The sequence below is a fragment of the Lynx rufus genome, unplaced genomic scaffold (genome assembly GCF_022079265.1).
Source record: "Lynx rufus isolate CCGP_SWC_20201006 ecotype Redwood Valley unplaced genomic scaffold, mLynRuf1.p SCAF_5, whole genome shotgun sequence".
Taxonomy (NCBI): Eukaryota; Metazoa; Chordata; class Mammalia; order Carnivora; family Felidae; genus Lynx; species Lynx rufus.
Genome location: NW_025814867.1, coordinates 1,786,883 through 1,807,707, shown reverse-complemented (window position 1 = coordinate 1,807,707; position 20,825 = coordinate 1,786,883). Strand labels below are relative to the sequence as shown.

General features: G+C 39.2%; 1 protein-coding gene across 8 annotated transcripts in view; it reads right to left on the bottom strand.

Moving 5' to 3' along the window:
* Window positions 1-20,825, bottom strand: part of CLASP2 (cytoplasmic linker associated protein 2) — a 182,194-nt gene that overhangs the window by 41,837 nt on the left and 119,532 nt on the right. For 2 of the 8 annotated variants that reach the window (XM_047098781.1, XM_047098783.1), the window contains exons 22-28: window positions 18,935-19,041; window positions 15,613-15,857; window positions 13,188-13,251; window positions 10,655-10,657; window positions 2,147-2,310; window positions 1,317-1,395; window positions 1,140-1,190 (exon numbers count right to left, since the gene is read on the bottom strand). In XM_047098781.1, the coding sequence (XP_046954737.1) occupies window positions 1,140-1,190; window positions 1,317-1,395; window positions 2,147-2,310; window positions 10,655-10,657; window positions 13,188-13,251; window positions 15,613-15,857; window positions 18,935-19,041 (713 nt within the window). The remainder of the gene's footprint in view (window positions 1-1,139; window positions 1,191-1,316; window positions 1,396-2,146; window positions 2,311-10,654; window positions 10,658-13,187; window positions 13,252-15,612; window positions 15,858-18,934; window positions 19,042-20,825) is intronic. The other 6 variants (XM_047098785.1, XM_047098788.1, XM_047098782.1 and 3 more) reach the window with 3 other exon arrangements.

Sequence of the window (20,825 nt, the reverse complement as noted above, 5' to 3'; positions counted from 1 at the left end):
TGGTTTAGACCTCCCTTTCCGCGGTCCCATGAAAAATCTCTACATATATTTTCTACACCACTTGAGTGCCTACTCCCTGGTACCTAAATCATAATCCTTACTACAGTTTATCATGCATTATAATAATGATAAGAAATTGTAAGTTTTATATTCCTAGGAGTGCCTTGCACAATGGCTAGAACAGAGAATGAATTCAAAACATATTTATCAATAATATCAAGTAAATTATTCTCCTGTAGGTCACGTTTTAAAATCAAAACAGATAGAATCCCTTTCACAAAGCAGCTCTGAGAAATTAACATTATGTCGAGTCTAAGTCAACCCTGGTAACAAACACAATTGTGAATTTTAAGGCAAAATCATATTCAGAAACTTAAAGGAAAATTGATCATTGGCAACAATGCTTGTAGAAATACATTTCGTGCAGAAGAGAGCAGGAAAACGTAAGGCTTTTAAATGCACATATGCTTGTTATTTCCCTGACTTTAATCTCATTTAATAAAACTAAGAAAACATCCCTACTAAAGAATTTAGGGGCTTCTTTATTATTTTTTCTTTTATGTTTAAGTCACAAATTGGAATCCACCTCGTTTTCACATAAGTTAACTAGAAAATGTGTGCTAATAGCAATTGAGAAAGTTAACCCCGACTCTAAATTTTATGCACACATTAGAAATAGCACATTGCACAAAGAAGAAAAAAGTTATCGTTTCAGTTAAAGAGAACTGGAGAACAGCAGGGAGATTAAACTTAAAATTTTTTGTTTACTAGAATAAATACATAGGCAAAACTGACAGTTTGCCCAAAATACCTATTCAAACTTCTACACTTAAAAAAACAACTGGGAAATCACAAACATAAGATGAGAGAGGACTTTATAGAACGAGTCTGCGTTACCAGCTTAGAGTTAGACGGCCATACTTGTGCTGCCTTCTAAATGGAGATCCCCAGGAAGCTTCTCCCAGAGACAGTCTGGCATTTGAGCCACATTTGAAACAAAATCTGTGCATGCTTAAAGTGAGGCTTACAGAGGTTAGTAGTTGAAAACAGATGCACACAAACATTCTCTGCAACACGGCAGCGTTTTTAAAGAGAGTCAAGAAAAGAAATAATGCAGATTAAAACAAAAACAAAAAAACCTTGGAGCTCCAAAAAGAGTGAAGCTGGTCCCGAAGCGCTGGCTTGAGTGTCTGAAAGTTTATAAAACAAAATCCACTGATGGAACGGCTTCTTATTAGACAGAAATATAAACGTCAACATTATTAACAAAACGCTTTAATTCCTTACAATGTCTTCGAAAGACTGCAAATTTTTACCTTCAAGCTTGGTGTTTGGGTCTGATCAACTGTAAATCTCATTAGAATATTGAATTGAAGATCATTTGGAAAAGATTCTCTGAAATAAGGAAAGAACAAAGCAGAACAAAAATTAATCAAGTAGACGTTTAGCAAACTAAACAGAAAGCTATGCTTACTACCAAAACATCACGTCACTCAAAGAGCACGACAAAGCAGTGTCTGTGAGTGGTACACAGTCTATGTCGGGCAGCACACGAGCTGTTCCCAGAACAATCTGAGCATCTGAATCTATGCCCTACTGGTGCTTAAAAACCAACACTACAGTGATAACGGTCTATCTTGCTTCAACTGTGCATGTAAACAGAACATTCTGCAAGTTGACATGATCAGAAATGGCTCCCTAGACCTAGTATCTGAATTCTTAGACTCACCTCAACAATCTATCTACACAAGAAAGTAGAAATAGATCACTGGTTCAACATCATCTGAAGAAAGATTCTGAATGTTTAAGTGCATAACAAAACATTCTTTTTAAATTTAGGAAATATTTTTTTTTTTTACATTAGATTGAATAAGATCTTGAACTCTATTTTGAATATCTTAAGTAAGATAAAATACGACCTTGAGTTACTCAACTAATGTTCATGACAGTCTTAGATAAGAAAGGCAGTGTTTGATTTAAGGACCATTGTTGCATTAAATATATCATGTGAACGAGCATGATTAATAATTTTCAAATGAAGCCCATGCAGCATAAATGGATTCAAAGGACTCAGAAATCGAAACAGAGAAACTGAACACTCCTGATTACTACTGGAAAAACTGGAAATAGATGAAGAAACTATTACCTTGTAACATCAAGGGCTTTCTGAACTTTTGCCTGAACAGACCCCAGCAAATCAGCACCCATTTTTTTTAAGAGTTGAGTCAGCAGTACAAACAACCAATCTTGAAGATCATCTTTGTGGACTTGTATGAAATCCACTAGAGTCTCCAAGAACATGCTGAATACCTACGGTGGGTAAATGGGGAAGGGGAGAGAAAAAGGAGGAAATATTGACCTCTATGCTTCATTCAAAACCGAAATAGAAAGGGAATACAGGAATCAGAGGCACAGCGATTGGCAGCCAAGCGGAAAAACAATCTCTCTTGCTTTTCATTGGACTCTGTGATACAAGAGTACGTTTGAAATGTTATCCAACTTCTGCCGAAGTTCAACAATTAGCTATTCCATGCAGCATCACTTGGTAAAGAAACTTTGGCCACAATGGCTGGCACACCTAATGATGTCAATGATGCCATAGCTTAATCTGGTTCAACCGAAATCCGAGGTAATCTGAAATTTCGGGCAAGGAACTACCTACTGATAGCCTCACCAGGCCTCAGCTCTTTGAAGGAGTGGCACTGAGTTAATCAGAGGGGGACTATGCTCACAGCTACCTTAAAATATAAGAACATCCTGACATATTGGGCTAATTGGAGACTCCTACATTTCTCAACAGGTCAGTTGTCACTCATTTTTTTGGTATGAGATCTATTATTTATTAAAACCTCCCCAAACATAATTTTAACTGATCTGGAATAAGTATAACTGTACCTAAAATAAAATAAGGTCAGGACACAACTCTCCATCTTCATTTTAGTGATTTCTAAAAAAATCCTAGATGGCTATTAGTCTCCATTTCTTTTGATGGGTTTTGTACTTGGTTCCAGTATTTATGTACTAGTTTAAAAAACTTTGTAAGATAAAAAAAATTTAAGGAAAGGAATGCTAATATTCTTAAGTAATGTATCTCATTAAAATACTTAGGAAAAATGACCGACACTAAGGTATATCTCTACAAGAAATTCAGCACCATAGTGGAGAATTTATTTCCAGGTAAAGAAAAAACCTCTTAGGACGTCAGGCATTATATTAGGAGACAACTTATAATCACAACAGACCATAAAAACTATACTTTAAAAAAGTTAATAATCTCAAAACTTTGCTAATTTGAGAATTAAGGAGTTTTGCTCAATATATATCTTATTATTGACTTTCCGTTATTCAGTTATACACGAACTCCCATTTTTTCTCTTATGTTAGAAAATGAAGGATTTTCCTGACCAGAATTAGAACTAAGGTTTCATATTTGACCCCGAGTTAGAAAAAAATACACCTTAGCTCTGTGCTCAAATGTACTCTAATTATAAAAGCAGGAACTATGACTACTTAAAATTTTCTAATACCGTCCGATCCCCAGGCCGTATCTCTTCAACACTGCTCTTGCTTACGGTGCAAAATCATTAACTTCCACCCCACTTCCCCCAAAATCTGGCTTCTCTTAGATATAAAACTTGGCCCACTGACTCGAGTAGCTGCTGGCTGTCTCCTCAGAGTCTGGCATAAAGTTGAGGAACCCCACTAAGCCCACTCTAGAGCAAATGCATGTATCTAACTTAGTACTCACTCCTACTGGTACCTGGCAAATCAGTCCAGTGCTGTGCTGGAGTCAGTGGGTACTTGCCTAGAAAGCTGATTGCTAAGTGTGCAGGAATTTTGTAAGCTGGCTGGTACCTTGAAGTGGGCCATGGTGGGAGTATCCACACCTCAGAAGTTACAGCAGACACTACACACTGGGGCTTCCGGTCCATCCCCTTAAACCTGCTTTGCCAGGCACAGCACTCTAATTCTTTGATTCACTTTTAATCTTGTTTCAACTCCTGCCTCTTTTCCTGAAGATTCCAACTTTAAGCTTTCACTACAGCAAAGCTAACATTAGGATGCCTGAGTCAACTCTCACTTTATCTGGTTCTCAGGAAACTGAGAACCAGAAAATTACATGACTTGCCCAAGGCTTCCATAGTGAATGGTTGGATCGGGACTCAGAGCTAAGTCGCTAGGTTTCCCACTGTGTTCCATCCACTCTATTATGAGGTAACTTACCTCATTCACTTTACTGTCATTCAACATAAAATTCTCCACGGACATCCCCCCACCCCCTTTGATTTCCTCTACGGCCATCCTTCTAATAGTCGTTTCTACAAGGGAGAACCAATTTTATTCCTCTTTAAGACTAATCTTTCTATTCTGGATTCTTGTTCTCTCCCCTCTACTATCTTTACTCTCTTATTCTCAATCTAAATCCTTTGCTTACAGCTGCAGAAGACAATGTCTCACGAATTTCCCCTTCAGTTTCCCTCCCACCCATCATCTTCTCACCGTGAAATGTAGCAGCTTTTTCACTAGCTTAGTATGCTTGGCCATTCTGGGGCTTCCACTGCTTTCCTCTTATTATTTCCCGTCTTTCTTTCATTCTAGTTGCCAGGCACTGTGCTTCTCCATCCTAACTGTGTGGCGATGAAGAGCTAGTCTTCTTCCTGATTCTCTTTTCATCCAAAGTGTGACCTTAACAGACCCTCTCTGATCTAGCCTACTAGGCCCCATGACCTCGAGAACAGTTCTCTTGAGGCCTTCTCCAAATCTGTCCGTCACACTATCACTTTAGGCACCTCGCCTTTCTACCTCAGGTCTGGATTTCTAGAACAAGCCAGGTAAGCACGCGTTCTAGGCTCTGCAGGCCATATGGTGTCTGTCACAACGACTCGACTCTGCCACTGTAGCACAGCTGCAGACAGTATGCACATGAGTGTGCACAGCTGTGCTCCACAGAACTTTATCTACAGAACAGGCAGCAGGCCAATGCGTGCCTGCTTTCTCACCTCCAGACGGGTGCCATCCTGAGAGAAAAAAAATCCTCCACTGTCTATACAACAGTGTGCAGAATGACATCTCAAATGCTCAGACCAGGTTCTAACTCTCCAAACTGATCTCAGACTATCTGGCAACATACGGTCTACTGTTCCTGAGCACATCTCACCACACTCCTGATTTCCTACCATACTTCCTCTATTTATACACAGCATGTGACTCACTACAAAGTTTGCCACTCATGTCCCAGCCAAAGAGCTTCTCAGACCACTTTAGGATATAGCCACTGATCTTTCCTTCTTGGAAGCTGTTGTGGGACTAGCTCTATGGTGCTATTTAGCTTTTTCTGTATTTATATTATCTTCCCATTTGAAACACAGAACACTTGAGAATGAAGCCTCTGTTTTTGTATAGTTGTGCATTACCAATTAGAACCAAGCTCACAGTTTACCAGAGGCTGAGGACTGAGTAAAAAGTTGTTCAATTAACGTGTAGGAAAAGTTCCTTAAAGGGTAAGGATTCTTCTATTAAGCGGAAATTTACTCTGTGATTGGTGGCCAGCCCTTCGTTCTCATTGGCAAGGGAAGATGCACAGGATCTTCCCTTCATCCCGGCCAAGGTTAACCTCCTTCTCTCTTCTACACACTTTCTGACATCTCCCACTTCTCGGGACTCAGGGCAGTCCTTCCCGGGAGGCCCAACCATCTCACGCTGCCATATCCGAAGTTTATGTTCCTGACAAGATCTGAACTGCTATTTTCTTCAAGAAGACTTCTCTGAGTCTCCTGGGTAGAAATGTCTTTTGATAGAGTACAGATGCCCAAAAAAGTAGACATGTTATCTACAGTACTCCACACAGAGAATTCTACCATTGGTTTTCAAAATACACCCTATCAGTGGTACTTACTAGGTGACAACATACACGCCTGTATCTATCTATCGATCTGTCTAAAGAGTTCACTGCCACATCACAACGAGTTCACTGCCAGATGTTGATATCCTCCCATAACCTTATCTAAAATTAAAGAAGAAAATGGAAAGTAGATATGCTAATATTAGGGTTAAAAATTTGATTTCAGAAAAGAAACCTGAGACCCACCGCTCCAAAAACTGTTTTGTTTGCTTTTATGGAATGACATTTATAGAATATTAGAAAGTACGTATGGGGAGATTGGGACTAATTATTTTTTTAGTAATTGCAAAATTTGGGAATTACTTTTTTAAACAATTCAATGGAACCAACCTTCAGTGGAATCAATTTATAATTCCACGTATCTCACACCTGTAATTTACTAGAAAACGACTAGACCACTGGAGCTATTACAGTTGAGGTGGTCTTTTCTTAATCTCACTTATGTCTTAGGTGTGCCAGTCATCAAATACAGAACAGAAGAACATCATCAAATTAGATTAATTAGTAGATTAAGAAGCACATCTCCAAACAGAATGACAGTTTGCATAACTGCAAATAGCATTTCGTGGATTGCAAAGGGTCCAACACTGCATGAACTCTTCGGGAGAGAAAATAGAGAAAAAGGGTTAATTTCACAGTCATGCAGTAAAGTTAGGTTTCCAACAAATATTGAACCAACTTACTCTCTATTGAGAGTTCCAACACAGGGGACAGCATGCAAAAAGAAAAAAAGAAAAAAAAGAAAAACACACAAATTAGTCGCCATCAATGCAAAGTTCCTGTAGGGAAGAAAAACACTTAGAAAATAAAAGTGACACATGTTTTTCAAAGTTTTGTGATAAACTCAAAGTTGTTTTTAAAACAAGAGTTAAATGAATAGTATGAGAGAAGAGTATGTGATTTTTCCTGTGTTTCTCCCTCACCTCCTTGCAAAAGAAATTTAAAACCAAAAACCAGAAAACCAACTTCTTTTCCAGACCCTAACATCCTTGAGGCTCAACTTCTAGAAAGAATCTAAGACTAACAGCCACCTGCCCCCCGTTTCTGAAGAGTGCCAGCATTTACGTCCAAAGCACAGCATCTAGAGTTTCTCTTTTCCTCTTCAGAAGCAGTACGTTCATAAGTGACTTCTGTGAAGGTTTAAAACAACCACAGCTGTCTGGAAATAAAAAGGAACCGTCTATGCCACAACTTTAAATCTTGCCGAGGTAAGATGTCTGTTATGGTGTCCTGATCCTAGGACACCTCTGCTGCCTAGCACGCTCTTTAAGAGACCAGATGTGACCTGGGCACTCAAGTGTGTCCATTTTAGCAGCCGCAGATTAAACTCCTACCCTAGCTATTCAAGACTCAAAGACAGGACCTGAAGAGGAAGGACTAGATGGACCATAAAATGCCAATTCACGGCATGCACCTTGGTGAAGGGGGCTCTTTTCCAAGAGTTTCTTCAGAGACAAATGTCAGAACACGTAAGGTAACTTCTAGCATCTGACGCTCCTTACGTTTGAGGGGAAAAAATGAGTCTAGAGCAGTCAAAATCAAAGTCTTCCCCGATCTCCTGAATTTTCAAACTTATTTAGTCTTGAAAAACTTAACATGAGTGCTTGGCTTTCTAAAGGCTTACGTATATTAACTCATCAAATATCCTCACAATCTTACGAGGTACTACTGATTGTTAGCTATTCATTACTATTACAACTTGATTTTACAGGTTAGGAAACTAAGGCTCAGGCTGCCAGTAGGTGCTGAGGCAGCATCCGCACCTAAGGATCCGGTTGTGCCACCCACACTTATCACGTGTTGCTCTCTCTCTCTCTCTCGGGAAAAACATCCACAGGCTTTGAAGCGGACATTTGTAGCTTCTGTTCTAAATTACTGTCACGCATACATCATCACTTACTCCCAACTCTAGGTATCTGAAGTAAAAAAAAAAAAAAAAAAAGCGTGGCAAGTTACAGGCATATCAACTACCTTCAGCCTGCAAACTCTATTTGCCAATCCCGCCCAGCGTCTACCTCCGCGGGATTCAGAGTGCTCTTTCTGGCCCTTCTCTTCTGGGGTGTCTGCCTCATTTACCAGAGCTCAGCTGATCCTTTAGTTGGACTCGGGTGTTTACCGTGAAATATGTGAGAGGGGAGCATTCTGGGGGCTGGAGAAGGAGATCCTATATGAAAGTGGACCGGGCTGCCCACAAACTGTTTCTCTAAGTATCTTGTTTCTGCTGAGGACAGCAGGTAGTCTCGATCGTGTTGGGCGTGAGAACACCTTTCGTTTATCATGGCAGCGGGGTGATACCCAGAAGGTGTGAACACAGGACTGAAGTGTGGATTTCAACCTAAAAAGACATGGGAGGGGCGCCTGGGTGGCTCAGTCGGTTAAGTGTCCGACTTCGGCTCAGGTCACGATCTCGCGGTCCGTGAGTTCGAGCCCCGCGTCGGGCTCTGGGCTGATGGCTCGGAGCCTGGAGCCTGTTTCCGATTCTGCGTCTCCCTCTCTCTCTGACCCTCCCCCGTTCATGCTCTGTCTCTCTCTGTCTCAAAAATAAATAAATGTTAAAAAAAAAAAAAAATAAAATAAATAAATAAAAAGACATGGGAAAATGCACCTAACCAAGCTCATGGAATGAGATGTCTCCCGCACACTGTGGCCCATTCTGGGGGCAAGTCTTCAGAGAGTTTCTGCCCTGTGAGCTTTCAGGACAGTTGAGGTTATGGATAAGAGATTCCAGTTCAGAGTGGAGAGCTAACCCAGGCTTCAGGAACACAGAGAAATGTCCCTGATGGCATTTTTCAAGGCTATGAAAAAAAGCGCACGGCTCCTTTGGGGACATGGACGTAGTCCAGGCTGGGGTGAGAGTGAGGAAGGGACGACCGGCAGAACGATAGGCTTTGTTTGGGCGTTTTCTTGGGGACAACGAGCAGTCACCGCAGGGTTTTAAGCTGGTAGAAAAGATCTGTCTCCTGTGCAAAGGATGCGGTGTGGAGCAGGTGCAACAGGCAACAGACCACTCTGCCCCGAGTTAGCAGTGAGAACAGAGAGATGTTCAGGAGACTGAATGAGGAGTAAGTGGAGTTGCCAGAGTGATGCCCAAGTCCTTCCCTGGAGCAATGAGGGAATGGTGATTTCACGAGATGAGATAAAGCAACGCAGGAGTTCTGAGGCTGAAGATGGCCATGAGGCAGGAGACTACGTGCAAGAGAAAATATGGGCTGGAAGTGCACATCTGTGAGTCACCAGGTTCCCTCCCGCCACTGGTAACGTAAGCTTCAGAGAAGGTACAGAATTAAAGACAAGAGCCTAGGGCAAGAATCCAAGCAACACCTATGCTCAGCAGAACGAGCCGAGAGAGAGGTGTTGTAAGACGAGGGGTACGAGAGAGACCGGCTAGGACACAACAGGCACATCACAACAGACACATCATGCTCCTCAGAACGACAGAAAAGATACACTGAATAACTGACAGCAAAGTTGAAAGGCAAACAGGAACGTCAACCAGCAAACTGGAATTTATGAGAAGTCCCCGGAAGCCGAGAGGATAAGACCATCTCAGTGAAAAATAGAGTACTTATTAATGTGGCTAACGACAGCTTTAAGGTGACATCTCCTTCTATTTCAACCGGAGGAGAGGTAGAGAGCATGAGTTTATGTGTAGTTACAGTGGCTGGTCTGGAGGCAGGAAATGGCGTTTCTGCTTGATGGCTTCCGTTTTCTGGGTAAGCTAGGAAGCCAGGACACGTGCTTAGGGCATAAGATAGGTTGGGAGGTGAATGGGCTACAGTTGAGGAGAGAAAGTGTTTGACATGGTCTCCATGGAGAACAGAAGACAAAGAGGAGGATTCCAACACAGCACTGAGCACTAGACAAAAACCAGAGATCAGTAGTGAGAATGGCAGGAATACACAGAGCTGATTTCACTCAGGGGCCAGTACAGTGTTTCCCTTCAAGAATCCTAACCTCCAACCAGGTGTCACGAGCTCCACGAGCAGATAGGTTCTTGAACCTATGTTTCTGTTACAGTGTCAATAACTTAAGAATTAAGCATAAAAAACAGGGATCAGCAAACTATGGTTTGCACAATGGGTTTTACAATTTTAAATGGTTAAAAAAACTTTTTTTTTTTTTAAGGCAATTTCGTGGGGTGCCTGGGTGACTCGGCCGGGTAAGCGTCTGACTCTTGGTTTTGGCTCAGGTCATGATCTCACGGTTCACGGGACTGAGCCTTGCATTGAGCTCTGTGCCGACAGGGTGGAGCCTGCTTGGGATTCTCCTTCCCTCTCTCTGCCCCTCCCTGCTCACTTGTGCACTCTCTCTCTCTTCTCTTAAAATAAAGAACTTAAAAAAAAGTAGGCCTTTAGTATTACATAAAAAGGCGGTTTTGTGACACATGAAAATTAGAATTTCAAGGTTCATAAAGTTTTGTTGCAACCCAGCCACATTCATTTGCTTACATACTGTCGAAAGATTCCTTTGTGCTATATAATGTCTGAGTTGAGCAGTGGTGACAGAGATCAATGTGGATGCAGATATTTACCATCTTGCCCTTTACAGAGCAAAAAATGGTCAACTGATAAAGAACAAAACTGTATTTGGAACGGGGCACTTGAGTGGGTGGCTCAGTCAGTTGAGCGGCTGACTCTTGATTTGAGCTAAGGTCATGATCACACGGTCGTGAGACTGAGCCCCACATTAGGCTCCAAGCTGAACATGAAGCCTGCTTAAGACTTTCTTGCTCTCGCTCTTGCTCTCTCTCACTCTCTCCCCTGCTCCCCTCCCTCCGCCCCTCTTCCCAGCTCATGCTTTCTCTCTAAAAAAACAAAACGAAAACAAAACCAAAAAAAAGCTGCCTTTGGAAAGAAAAGCCACAACCATTGCCTGATCCTGAAGACGGGGCTGATGGTACTTTGTAAAATGGGGAGGGAGAAATCTGCTATTTTAATAATATCAGGATATAATGCAAAAGCTCAAATCAAACCCTGACATTTTAAACTCAGCACAGTATGGTGACATATCCAGTTTATTCTTTTTTCTTTTTTTTTTTTTTTTTTAATTGAGAGGCAATGTGAGCAGGAGGAGCAGAGAGAAAGGACAGAGAGTGCCAAGAGGACTCCGTGCCCAGGGCAGTGTGCAGCCTGATGTGGGGCTTGATCCCAAGACCACAGATCATGACCCGACTGAAATCAAGAGTTGGGTGCTCAACCAACTGAGCCACCCAGGAGCCCCATCCAGTCTACTCCCAATGAATTCCATTACTGGCAGGGCCTCTGACAATCACCAAACAAAAGTCAAACAGAAACAAATGAATAAAAATCCTCCCATTAGTCTTCGCTGAACTAAAAAAAACCTAATCAAACACACCAGATGGGTAAGAATCATATACTGTTATAAAACCTGATGAAGAAAACCCAAAAAGTCATCTTTCTCACAACTCTAGGGAGGACTGTAGCTGGTTCTCCGAGTCTACTAAGGAAAGCCAAACGTATGTGCTCGGTTCAGGTCCTTTACCAACATCAAACTCAATTTCCCTATTGATCTCTAACAGCCTCTTTTAAACACCAGTTCTCTTTATTACTGTATAAATCCTAGCATCCAACTAAATTGTATTATTGCCCTAACGAAAAATAAAAAATTGTGACTTCGAGCAATAATCCAGCCCTGGTCCTATACCTTCCAGCAGACAAGAATTTTACCACTTAATGAAGATGTTTTAAAATTCTGTTTTTAAAGGCTGTATCGATAATTATTAAAATATTATTTATAAAACAGGTCCATCCAGATCACAATTGTCTTGTCCTTTGGTTTATATTGCCAAGAAAATATTTCAACAACCAGTTTGTTCAGGATTGATAGAACTTTTGCATTACAGGGAGTCCTACAGCTGTAATTAGTGGTAGGAATATAAGTATATGATGGTACAGTTATCTACACGCCCAGCTTGAAAATTATAAACTGTATGTACGTATGTACGTATGTACGTACATACTTACTTATTTATAATCTCTACACCCAACGTGAGGCCCTGATTCCAAGAGTCACATGCTCCGTCAGTTGAGCCAGCCTGGTGCCCCTGAAAGTTGTAAACTTTAAAACAAACTGCTTGCCAACTGTTTTTTTAATCTTTGTTTTTAATGGAGTTCTTGGATAAGATAAATATATCTTCCGATAGAGGATAATCTTTGAAAATTGTTTTAAAGTAGAAGCAATTTATCACCTTCAGCTGGATTTTATTATGTATAAAATGGGATCTTGTTATCTTTAGCGTTCCAAGTAATGAAAATCTTGAAAATAGAAAAAAAATGAGAATGATATGCGCAACAATAACGTGAAGACAGTAAAAAAAAAAAAAAAAAAAAAAAGCAAAATTCATTAATATTTTTCTTATAATTTCCCTTCCACATCTCCCTCTCACTTAGGTTAGAAATTCTCATGTAGACAACTGGTAACCTAAAAAAAGATACTTAAAGTTTCACCACTGTCAGACACATTACTGAAAACAGAATAAACAAATACGTTTTATAACAGTACTATCCTGCAACGTAAACCAAAATTTCACAGTACACATGCAGATTATGCCTCAGTATTTAAAATTAAGTATGTTTAAAAACTTTTTTTTTAGCAATCTCCACACCCAATATGGGGCTTGAACTCATGACCCCGAGATCAGGAGTCACATGTTCCTCTGACTGAGCCAGACAGGCACCCCTAAAGTTAAGTATGTTTTAATCAACATTAAAAATTAAACAATGTTCAGAAAATTTTTATGGACTACTTCAATAAATAAAATGCTTTTTTGACTGTTACTACCAAACCGTGGCCAACACTGTATTTTGTGCTTTTGTGTTATTTAATGGCAATTCTTTTCTACACAATTGCTCTTTTAAGAATATATTCACGTTAACATTGCAAAAGAAGAAAACAATAAGAAGCTCACAGAAACGTCTCTTTTTGACTTACCCCAATTTCCTTTTTTTATAAACAGTAAAAAGTTTCTAGTAATACAAATACATTGTTTGACTAATTCTGTGAGTTGTGCTTGTTACTATATCCCTCAATTTATACAGTCTTAAGACAGTTCCTCTTTGGAGAAGCTTAAAAGGTTGCCAGTGAACAATTTCTAAATTATGTATGACATCAAACAATTTCAATTGTGTTTGAAAAGATTATTACCATTTTGGAGCAATAATAAAATGAAAATGGCCTACAGTGCTTTGCTATCACTTTACTTTTTTTTTGCAGCACACAAAATGACATCCCATAGGAGTAAATAATCTTAAATACTAAAACATACCTTGCCGTGAGGATCAGCAAACATTCTTGTGAAAATTTCACATAATCTTTTCAGTTCAACTCGACTGTCAAAATAATAAAATAGCTAATTAATATCTTGCTATAGGAAGAATTCATTTAAAAGTAACTTTAGGGGTACCTGGGTGGCTCAGTCGGTTAAGCATCTGACTTCAGCTCAGGTCATGACCTCATGGTTTCCAGTTTGAGCCACCAGGCTGTCTGCTGTCAGCACAGAGCCTGCTTCAGATCTTCTGTTTCCCCCTTCCTCTGCCCCACCCCTGCTTCTTCTCTCTCTCTCTCTCTCTCTCTCCCTCTCTAATAAAAAAACAATGAAACCCAAAAACCAAAAAACAAAACTTTGGAGTAACCTTAGCTGTAATTAGCTTCTTACAAAAAGGCAGGCTAAAAAAAAACCAGTCCTCAAAATCATAAAGTTTGTGGGACTTACTAATCAGGAATAAACACAAATTTATCAAATGCAACAATAATCCTGTTGAAACCCACATTATCTTAAAAGTTGAAACTTATATTAAAAGAAATAGTTGTATTTCTTTAATGTAGCATGACAGGGGAAACTGTACAAATGACATTCCTAGCACACAAATTTTATCCTTTATTTTTATTTTTTAAAAACTTTTTATTTATTTTGAGAGACAGAGCATGCATGTGAGCAAGAGAGAGGGCACATGTGTGATACGGAGCTTGATCTCATGGATGGTGAGATCATGACCAGAGCTGCAATCAAGAGCCAGATGCTTGACCAAATAAGCCACCCAGGAGCCCCTGAATTCTTCCTTTAATTTTTTTTTTTATTTAAAAAAAATTTTTTTTAACATTTATTTATTACTGAGAGACAGAGAGACACAGAGCGTGAGGATGGGAGGGGCAGAGAGAGAGGGAGACACAGAATCGGAAGCAGGCTCCAGGCTCTGAGCTGTCAGCACAGAGCCCAACGTGGGGCTTGAACCCATAAACTGTGAGATCATGACCTGAGCCGAAGTCAGACGCTTAACTAGCTAAGCCCTCCAGGCGCCCCTGAATTTTCCCTTTAAATGCGAAGATGTTTTCTTAAATTTGGCCACCTGACGACTAAAATCTTTCTAAACTATGCCTACTCCCTCGCCACTGAAAATGATATACTGAACCTAATATTAACCTAATCTTGATGGGGCCAGGAACAATATTATGATGATTTATTGCAATGATTCATGAAGTGTGATATACACACATTAGAATATATTAGGTAGTACATAAACATCTCTTTTAGATCAAATAGTTCTAATACTTCCTAAAGTAAACATACAACTAGTAAATCTAACCCTGATTTCAGGTATCAAGTCAGGAAGTAGCCCTCTAATTTTCCAGTACCCTCAAACTTATGAATTATCTGAAACTAGTTTTTTTTTTTTTTTTTAATGTTTACTTTTTATTTTTGGGAGAGAGAGTAAGCGGGGGAGGGGAGGAGGGGCAAAGAAAGAGAGGGAGACACAGAATCTGAAACAGACTCCGGGCTCTGAGCTGTCAGTGCAGAGCCTGACATGGGGCTCAAACTCACAAACGGTGAGATCATGACCTGAGCCGAAGTTGGACGCTTAACCGAATGAGCCACCCAGATGCCCCTGAAGCTAGGTTCTTAAAGGGGTTGGCCAGAGAAGTTTAAAACATTACAAAGATAAAGACAATAAAGAATTTAGGGGGAAAAAAAAGGAAGTAAAAGCCATTAATTAGGAAAGGAAACCAAATCAAGTCAAACCAAACTAAAAACCAATATAAAGTTCTGTTGCATTTTTTTTATTTTATTATTTTATTTATTTATTTATTTTTTTATGAAGTTTATTGTCAAATTGGTTTCCATACAACACCCAGTGCTCATCCCAAAAGGCGCCCTCCTCAATACCCATCACCCACCCTCTCCTCCCTCCCACCCCCCATCAACCCTCAGTTCTCAGTTTTTAAGTCTCTTATGCTTTGGCTCTCTCCCACTCTAACCTCTCTTTTTTTTTTTTTCTCCTTCCCCTCCCCCTTGGGTTTCTGTTAAGTTTCTCAGGATCCACATAAGAGTGAAACCATATGGTTATCTGTCTTTCTCTGTATGGCTTATTAAGTTCTGTTGCATTTTAATACACTGGTCAACTTTTTTTTTTTTTTAATAAACCAGTCAGTTTTAATTTTATGTACACTTCATTGTTTTTAATTTTAAAAATAACTTTTTTCATTAACTTCTATTTGTGAATACAAAGTTTCCTTTTAAATAAAAATTTCTAGTTTAGATAATACAGATGGCCTTGGAGACTGGGAAAATATTTTGGTATCACCTTCTGAATTTAAAACAAGTCTGTTCCCATACGAATATCTTGAAAGTGTCCTGGGAACAAAGTTGAAAGTGCGAACCTGACAGGACAATTATTTTAAGACAATAAACTCACCTTAGCGTTCTCTGATTTTTTAGCAAGTTTTGTAGCCCCAGGAGGCCTTCTTTCCTTTCTGACCAGTTGGAACTGGCACATCTATTGAGGACCTCGGCCACATCTTCCGTCTGCCTCATGTAGGTAGGAATACTGCCATTTCGAGAGCTATAGGAGCGTTCTGAACAAGCACTCGATGCATCGCTGTTGGCGTCATCATCTGAATGCATTCCGTAGGATTCGTATCTTCTTCGAGCAGGCTTTTTCTGTTACACATAAAGACTCTCATTAGCAGTAGCCAAAAGAATGTACTGGTATTTCACAATTTCTACTGACCACAAAAGGACTGTTTTTTTTTTTTTTTTAAATCAGTACCAAGCATGCGTCTAAGCACTGTAATAATAAAATTATTATCAATGTTGTATCAATCGATAACTGATTTTATTTTCAATATTTAGTTTTGCTTCAGAAAACAGGTTTTAGAAGTTAGTAGACAATGAAATAGTTTTTAATGATGGGATATAGTGGAAACAGAATAAGACTACACGAAAGTTCATGTATGTAAAGTGAGAAGTGCTCAACTTGTGGGTTTTTCCTTTTCATGGAAACCAAAGAACGACTAGTATATATTATAGATGGACAGAAATTACTGGGAATTTGAGTTGGTAAGAAGAGAACATTATTTTTTTTGAATATTACTTTTTTAAAGGATGAGAATGGGTCAGAAAACCACGTTTTCCTATATGAACTTCTACTTTTTCCTGTGTATCTTCTCTTTTCTCTAGTCTCCCTTTTACTTCAGCTACTGCTTCTCTTGTCACTCTTTCTTCCCTTGCACCCAACCCTCAAGTCTCCTAGAGAAGTAAAATACAGACATCATGAGAATGATGAGAACCTATTTTGCTTACTATTATTTTTAGGAGGCAAGCTCCTTGAGGGCCCTCCATGTTTTCCCCAACGTGTCTATACTATTTCAATAAATGCAAGAAAGTCCACTTAGATTCGATTTCTTTACATCTGAAGCTTACCGTTTAATATATGTAACTGCTAATTATGCCTTGCATACTAAAAATGAAATCAGCAAATAGTTTATTTGAGATTTCCTTGGAAGAATTGGAGATACATCTTTATATAATCTGGTATTTGAATTTAGGCTAATGAACAGTGAAGACATTTCTATGAAACATGTTAATAAGCACAAGAATTTACAACAGTTCCAGATGGCTGTAAATTCTCCAAAGTCTAAAATCTTAAAAAAACAAACTTGAATTTAATTCAAAACAGTTTTATAAAGACATTTCCATCACTAAATGCCTCTTACTGATTTAGAGACACCAAGTTAATTTAGAATGTGATAATGTGCTATGTCCTGTGCTGGGCTCCAGGGTCAGTCTTGTTACAGACGTAAGTGTCAATGGTATCCCCTCATCTGTATGGAGCAGTCAAGCTTAAAGGACAAGAACCCCCACAGGACATTCTATCCAGCCAGTATCTCCCTATTAATAAGCATATATACAGAAAAGTGGGTGTATTAAAGGATCTTATTACTTCCACTTGAATATTTATTTTATAGAAGACTATCATCTGTTAAACTGATGAAGCAAAGGAAAAAAGTTATGGTATCATAAGATGTCAGAAAACAGCAATGTCTATACCTTAGTCCGTATGTCTCCTAAGAGCTGAGCGCAGTAAATTTTTAAAGAGAAAAATTGAAAATAATGAAGAACATTTTGCTAAACAGCACAATGAAGCAGGCATAAACAATGCCCATAATCAGAAACAGTAAGTTTTGTTTGTATACAGATACATAAAAACTGCTTAGTAGCAGAGTAGATCTTCAACCTTGGCAATATCCTTTAGTCCTAAGCTACGAGAATATTCCCATAACCAGTTTCCTAAAGAAACTAACATTTTCTTTCTAATTGGATCCTTTTGTCGTTTCCAAAGTTAACTTTGTTTCTATGATTTTCCCCAGGTCCAAATTAGGCTTAATCAAGTTTTTTTTTTCTAGAAGTTGATAGTTATCACTGGAATATCTAAACTATGCAAATAATGGAAGCAGACCGAAGGAGATTATTGGGATTTAGCTTTTAGCCCTGGTGGCTAAATACCCCTTATATAATCCAAACACACCTTAGTATTAGAAGTAATAGTTCAAAAATAACCCATTCAATTCATAAAACCTATGTGAGCACAATTTAACTGGTACATCTTCCATCTAAAAAGAAACTAGAAAACATGATTTAAGGAATACGTTGATTAGGAACAGTACATTTAAAGCACTTGACTGATCGTCAGAACAAGATGTGATCAATATATCCCATGCCCAAGAGAACAAAGTTCCTACCTAGTTGTATTATTTATAAAAAATTAAATAACGGAGGTAAAGGGGAAAATTCCGCACTTACAGACTGTTAGTGCAGAACTACACATGTGATTACATTTCCTATACTACAGCTACGATCAGCAGATATTTTTTAAAAGTTTTTTCCAAATACATGTGGCGTAAATTGTATTATAGCAACACTGGTTAAGATGTGATACACAGTTTTAAAAGGCACAACGTGTTTTTTTTTTTATTTCAGAACAAAGATGAGGACTTTTATAAGTTATGATAAGTAACTGAGTAAATGCTTCTTAAATATAGATGGGATTAATATAATTTGAAAGAGGAAGTGCAGACCGAATTGATGTGGGAGATTGGCAGAAACCAACTGTATTCACTGTTTCAAATGATACTCCCTTCATAATTTTAAGTGAGAAAAACAATGGTGATATATGGACAGCACTCTTCTGACAAACTATCATGGATCTGTAGATGATGTTTTTAAATCTCACTCCTTAACGTGTCAGGCATAACAAACCAGGAGGGTATCTTAATTATAACTTGTCTTGAAGTGGTGCTTCTCTCAGCTCAGAAAAATACAAGCAAGTAAGACTAAATAAAATCCTACCCCGAACTAAAACAATGCCTAAATACTCCAAACGTGAAGCAAGCCTTGAAATGTATGCCTGCAGTGCACCCATTTATGTACTAAATCTGCCCTTACTCTTCGTGGACGACAGTGCCCCCCAAACATCCTCATGTTAACAACATCAATATTCACATTATATTCCTGACACCCCATCAACTACTTCTGGCCCTCGCTTCAAATTCTGACCGAGTAACAGGGACCAAGAACTGATGACACAACTCTGCTTTTTCCCTGGCCCACGTTTGATCTTCCTAGATTGAATCCACCAGCTTTTCCCCGTGACCTTCCCCACACTGGGGGACTGGCTTACCCACACGTGAGTTTCGTAATTGGAATATCTCTAACGAAAAGGAAATGGAGAAGAGTACCAAGGCATCTGCTACGGCCTCCTCCACGTCAGAGCCTGTGTTCAGGACTCGCATGGCACTGACAGAAGACGACAGTCGGCTCGATTGGCTCATCCCATACCCTGGACCTAATTCATCAGAAGGAGGAAAAGAGCTTTGAGAGAGTCATAAATGTAACAGTGTCACATTGGAAACTTCAAGATCCTTAAGGGGAGGGGAGGGGAAAAAAAAAAAAAAAAAAACCAATGGGGCAAAGCATTTTAAAAGCAATTCTGTATTTTCTGGGTACCTTTGGTCTTTGGTCAAATAAAATGGTAAAGGCAATTAAATTTCTGACAGTGTATGGAAAATAAATTTAAAGAACAGTAGCTATGATACATTTATGACCAGAAAATAGAAGAAAGCATGGGTGGCTAACTAAGGGCTTGTGAATCTACAGCCCTGGCAATTAATCCAGCTCTATCAGCCAGGCAAATCTCAGCCATGCAGGTGAGCCATGGAGGAGTCTAGAACACACGTCAAACCTCAAACCAGTGAAGATGAGGGAACTCAGTGAAGCTACACCAGTCTACAGGGAAAACCCGCCAATTGTTGTCTCTTCTCCGTCAGGAGAGGGTTTCATTCTACAACTAAGATATGCCATTCGACATCTGTTAAGCACCTAGTGTGTGCCCAACACTCTGAGGTATGTAAAGACAAACCAGAGATGGATTCTCCCCCTCAACTACTTTCTGCACCATCATTTACAATTAAAACACTTCATCCACCATTTTGGTTTTTTTTTTTTCCAAAACATGTACAAAGATGAAGTACATAATTGAGAACAGAAAACAATTCCATGTTTAAAAATGACGTAACTTAGATTACATACACACAAAAAGGCTATCTGTCAGTGAGAAAAATGCTCAAATAAGGTTGTGGGAGGGGAAAAAGTTACTTGGGGGAAAATTAAAAAAAAAAATACACAGATGATTTATTATCTGACAAATCAAATTTAAACCAACACAAAGTGATTTAAAAACACGAATATACCATTCAATGGAAACTGAAAAGGACAAAAATCTGAGATGAATGCACAGATGATAGTGAAAATGTACTCATCCTTCACCTGAGGCCCCATACACATCGGGGGCGTAGAGGGCACCAGTAGATCTGGAATGGTGTCTGGAGGCTGGAATAACAGGACCATACAAACCTCATCTATTACCACAGAAACAAGGAATAGTGGCAGCACTACAGTCAGGCAAGGAGACTTAGTCAACACGGGTATTACTAGTAATAGGTAAGGATCAGAATACTGCCAAGCAAGGCAATTGAACATCAGCACCGTAACATTATCCTCGACACACAGAAGATCTTACACCTAAGGGGACAGACACAAGCCCACAGGAGACAGAAAAAAAAGCAAGTATTCAAATGGAAGGAAATGTCGAAAGTACAAGCATGAGACAAAAAAATGAACACCGTAGTTTAAAAAAAAAAAAAAACCACCATGGTAACTAGTAACCAATAATACACCTAAATCCTTTAGTCCCGAACCCAATGAGGCAGGTATTACTGTTCCATTTCATAGATGGGCAAATTGAAGCAGACAGGGACGTTAATTAACGTGATCAAAGCCACACTACGAGTAAGTGATACACCTCGGTACCTGTACTCTTTCAAGGCCTTTGCTCTCGAACGGTACATGTACCGTCTTCACATCGTTCAAAAGATAACATACCTCACTTACGTTAATCAAACATTTTCCATAATGGTTCACAGAATACAAGTTCTGCATTCGGTAAAAGATTTAAATATCAAAGACATGTGAACGTAAAAAAAGGATATCAATAATACAATCAAAAGACCTACAAAAGGTCTCCCTATATTTATGTCATGTTTCTCTACGTCTCATTTTAGCATATTTTAA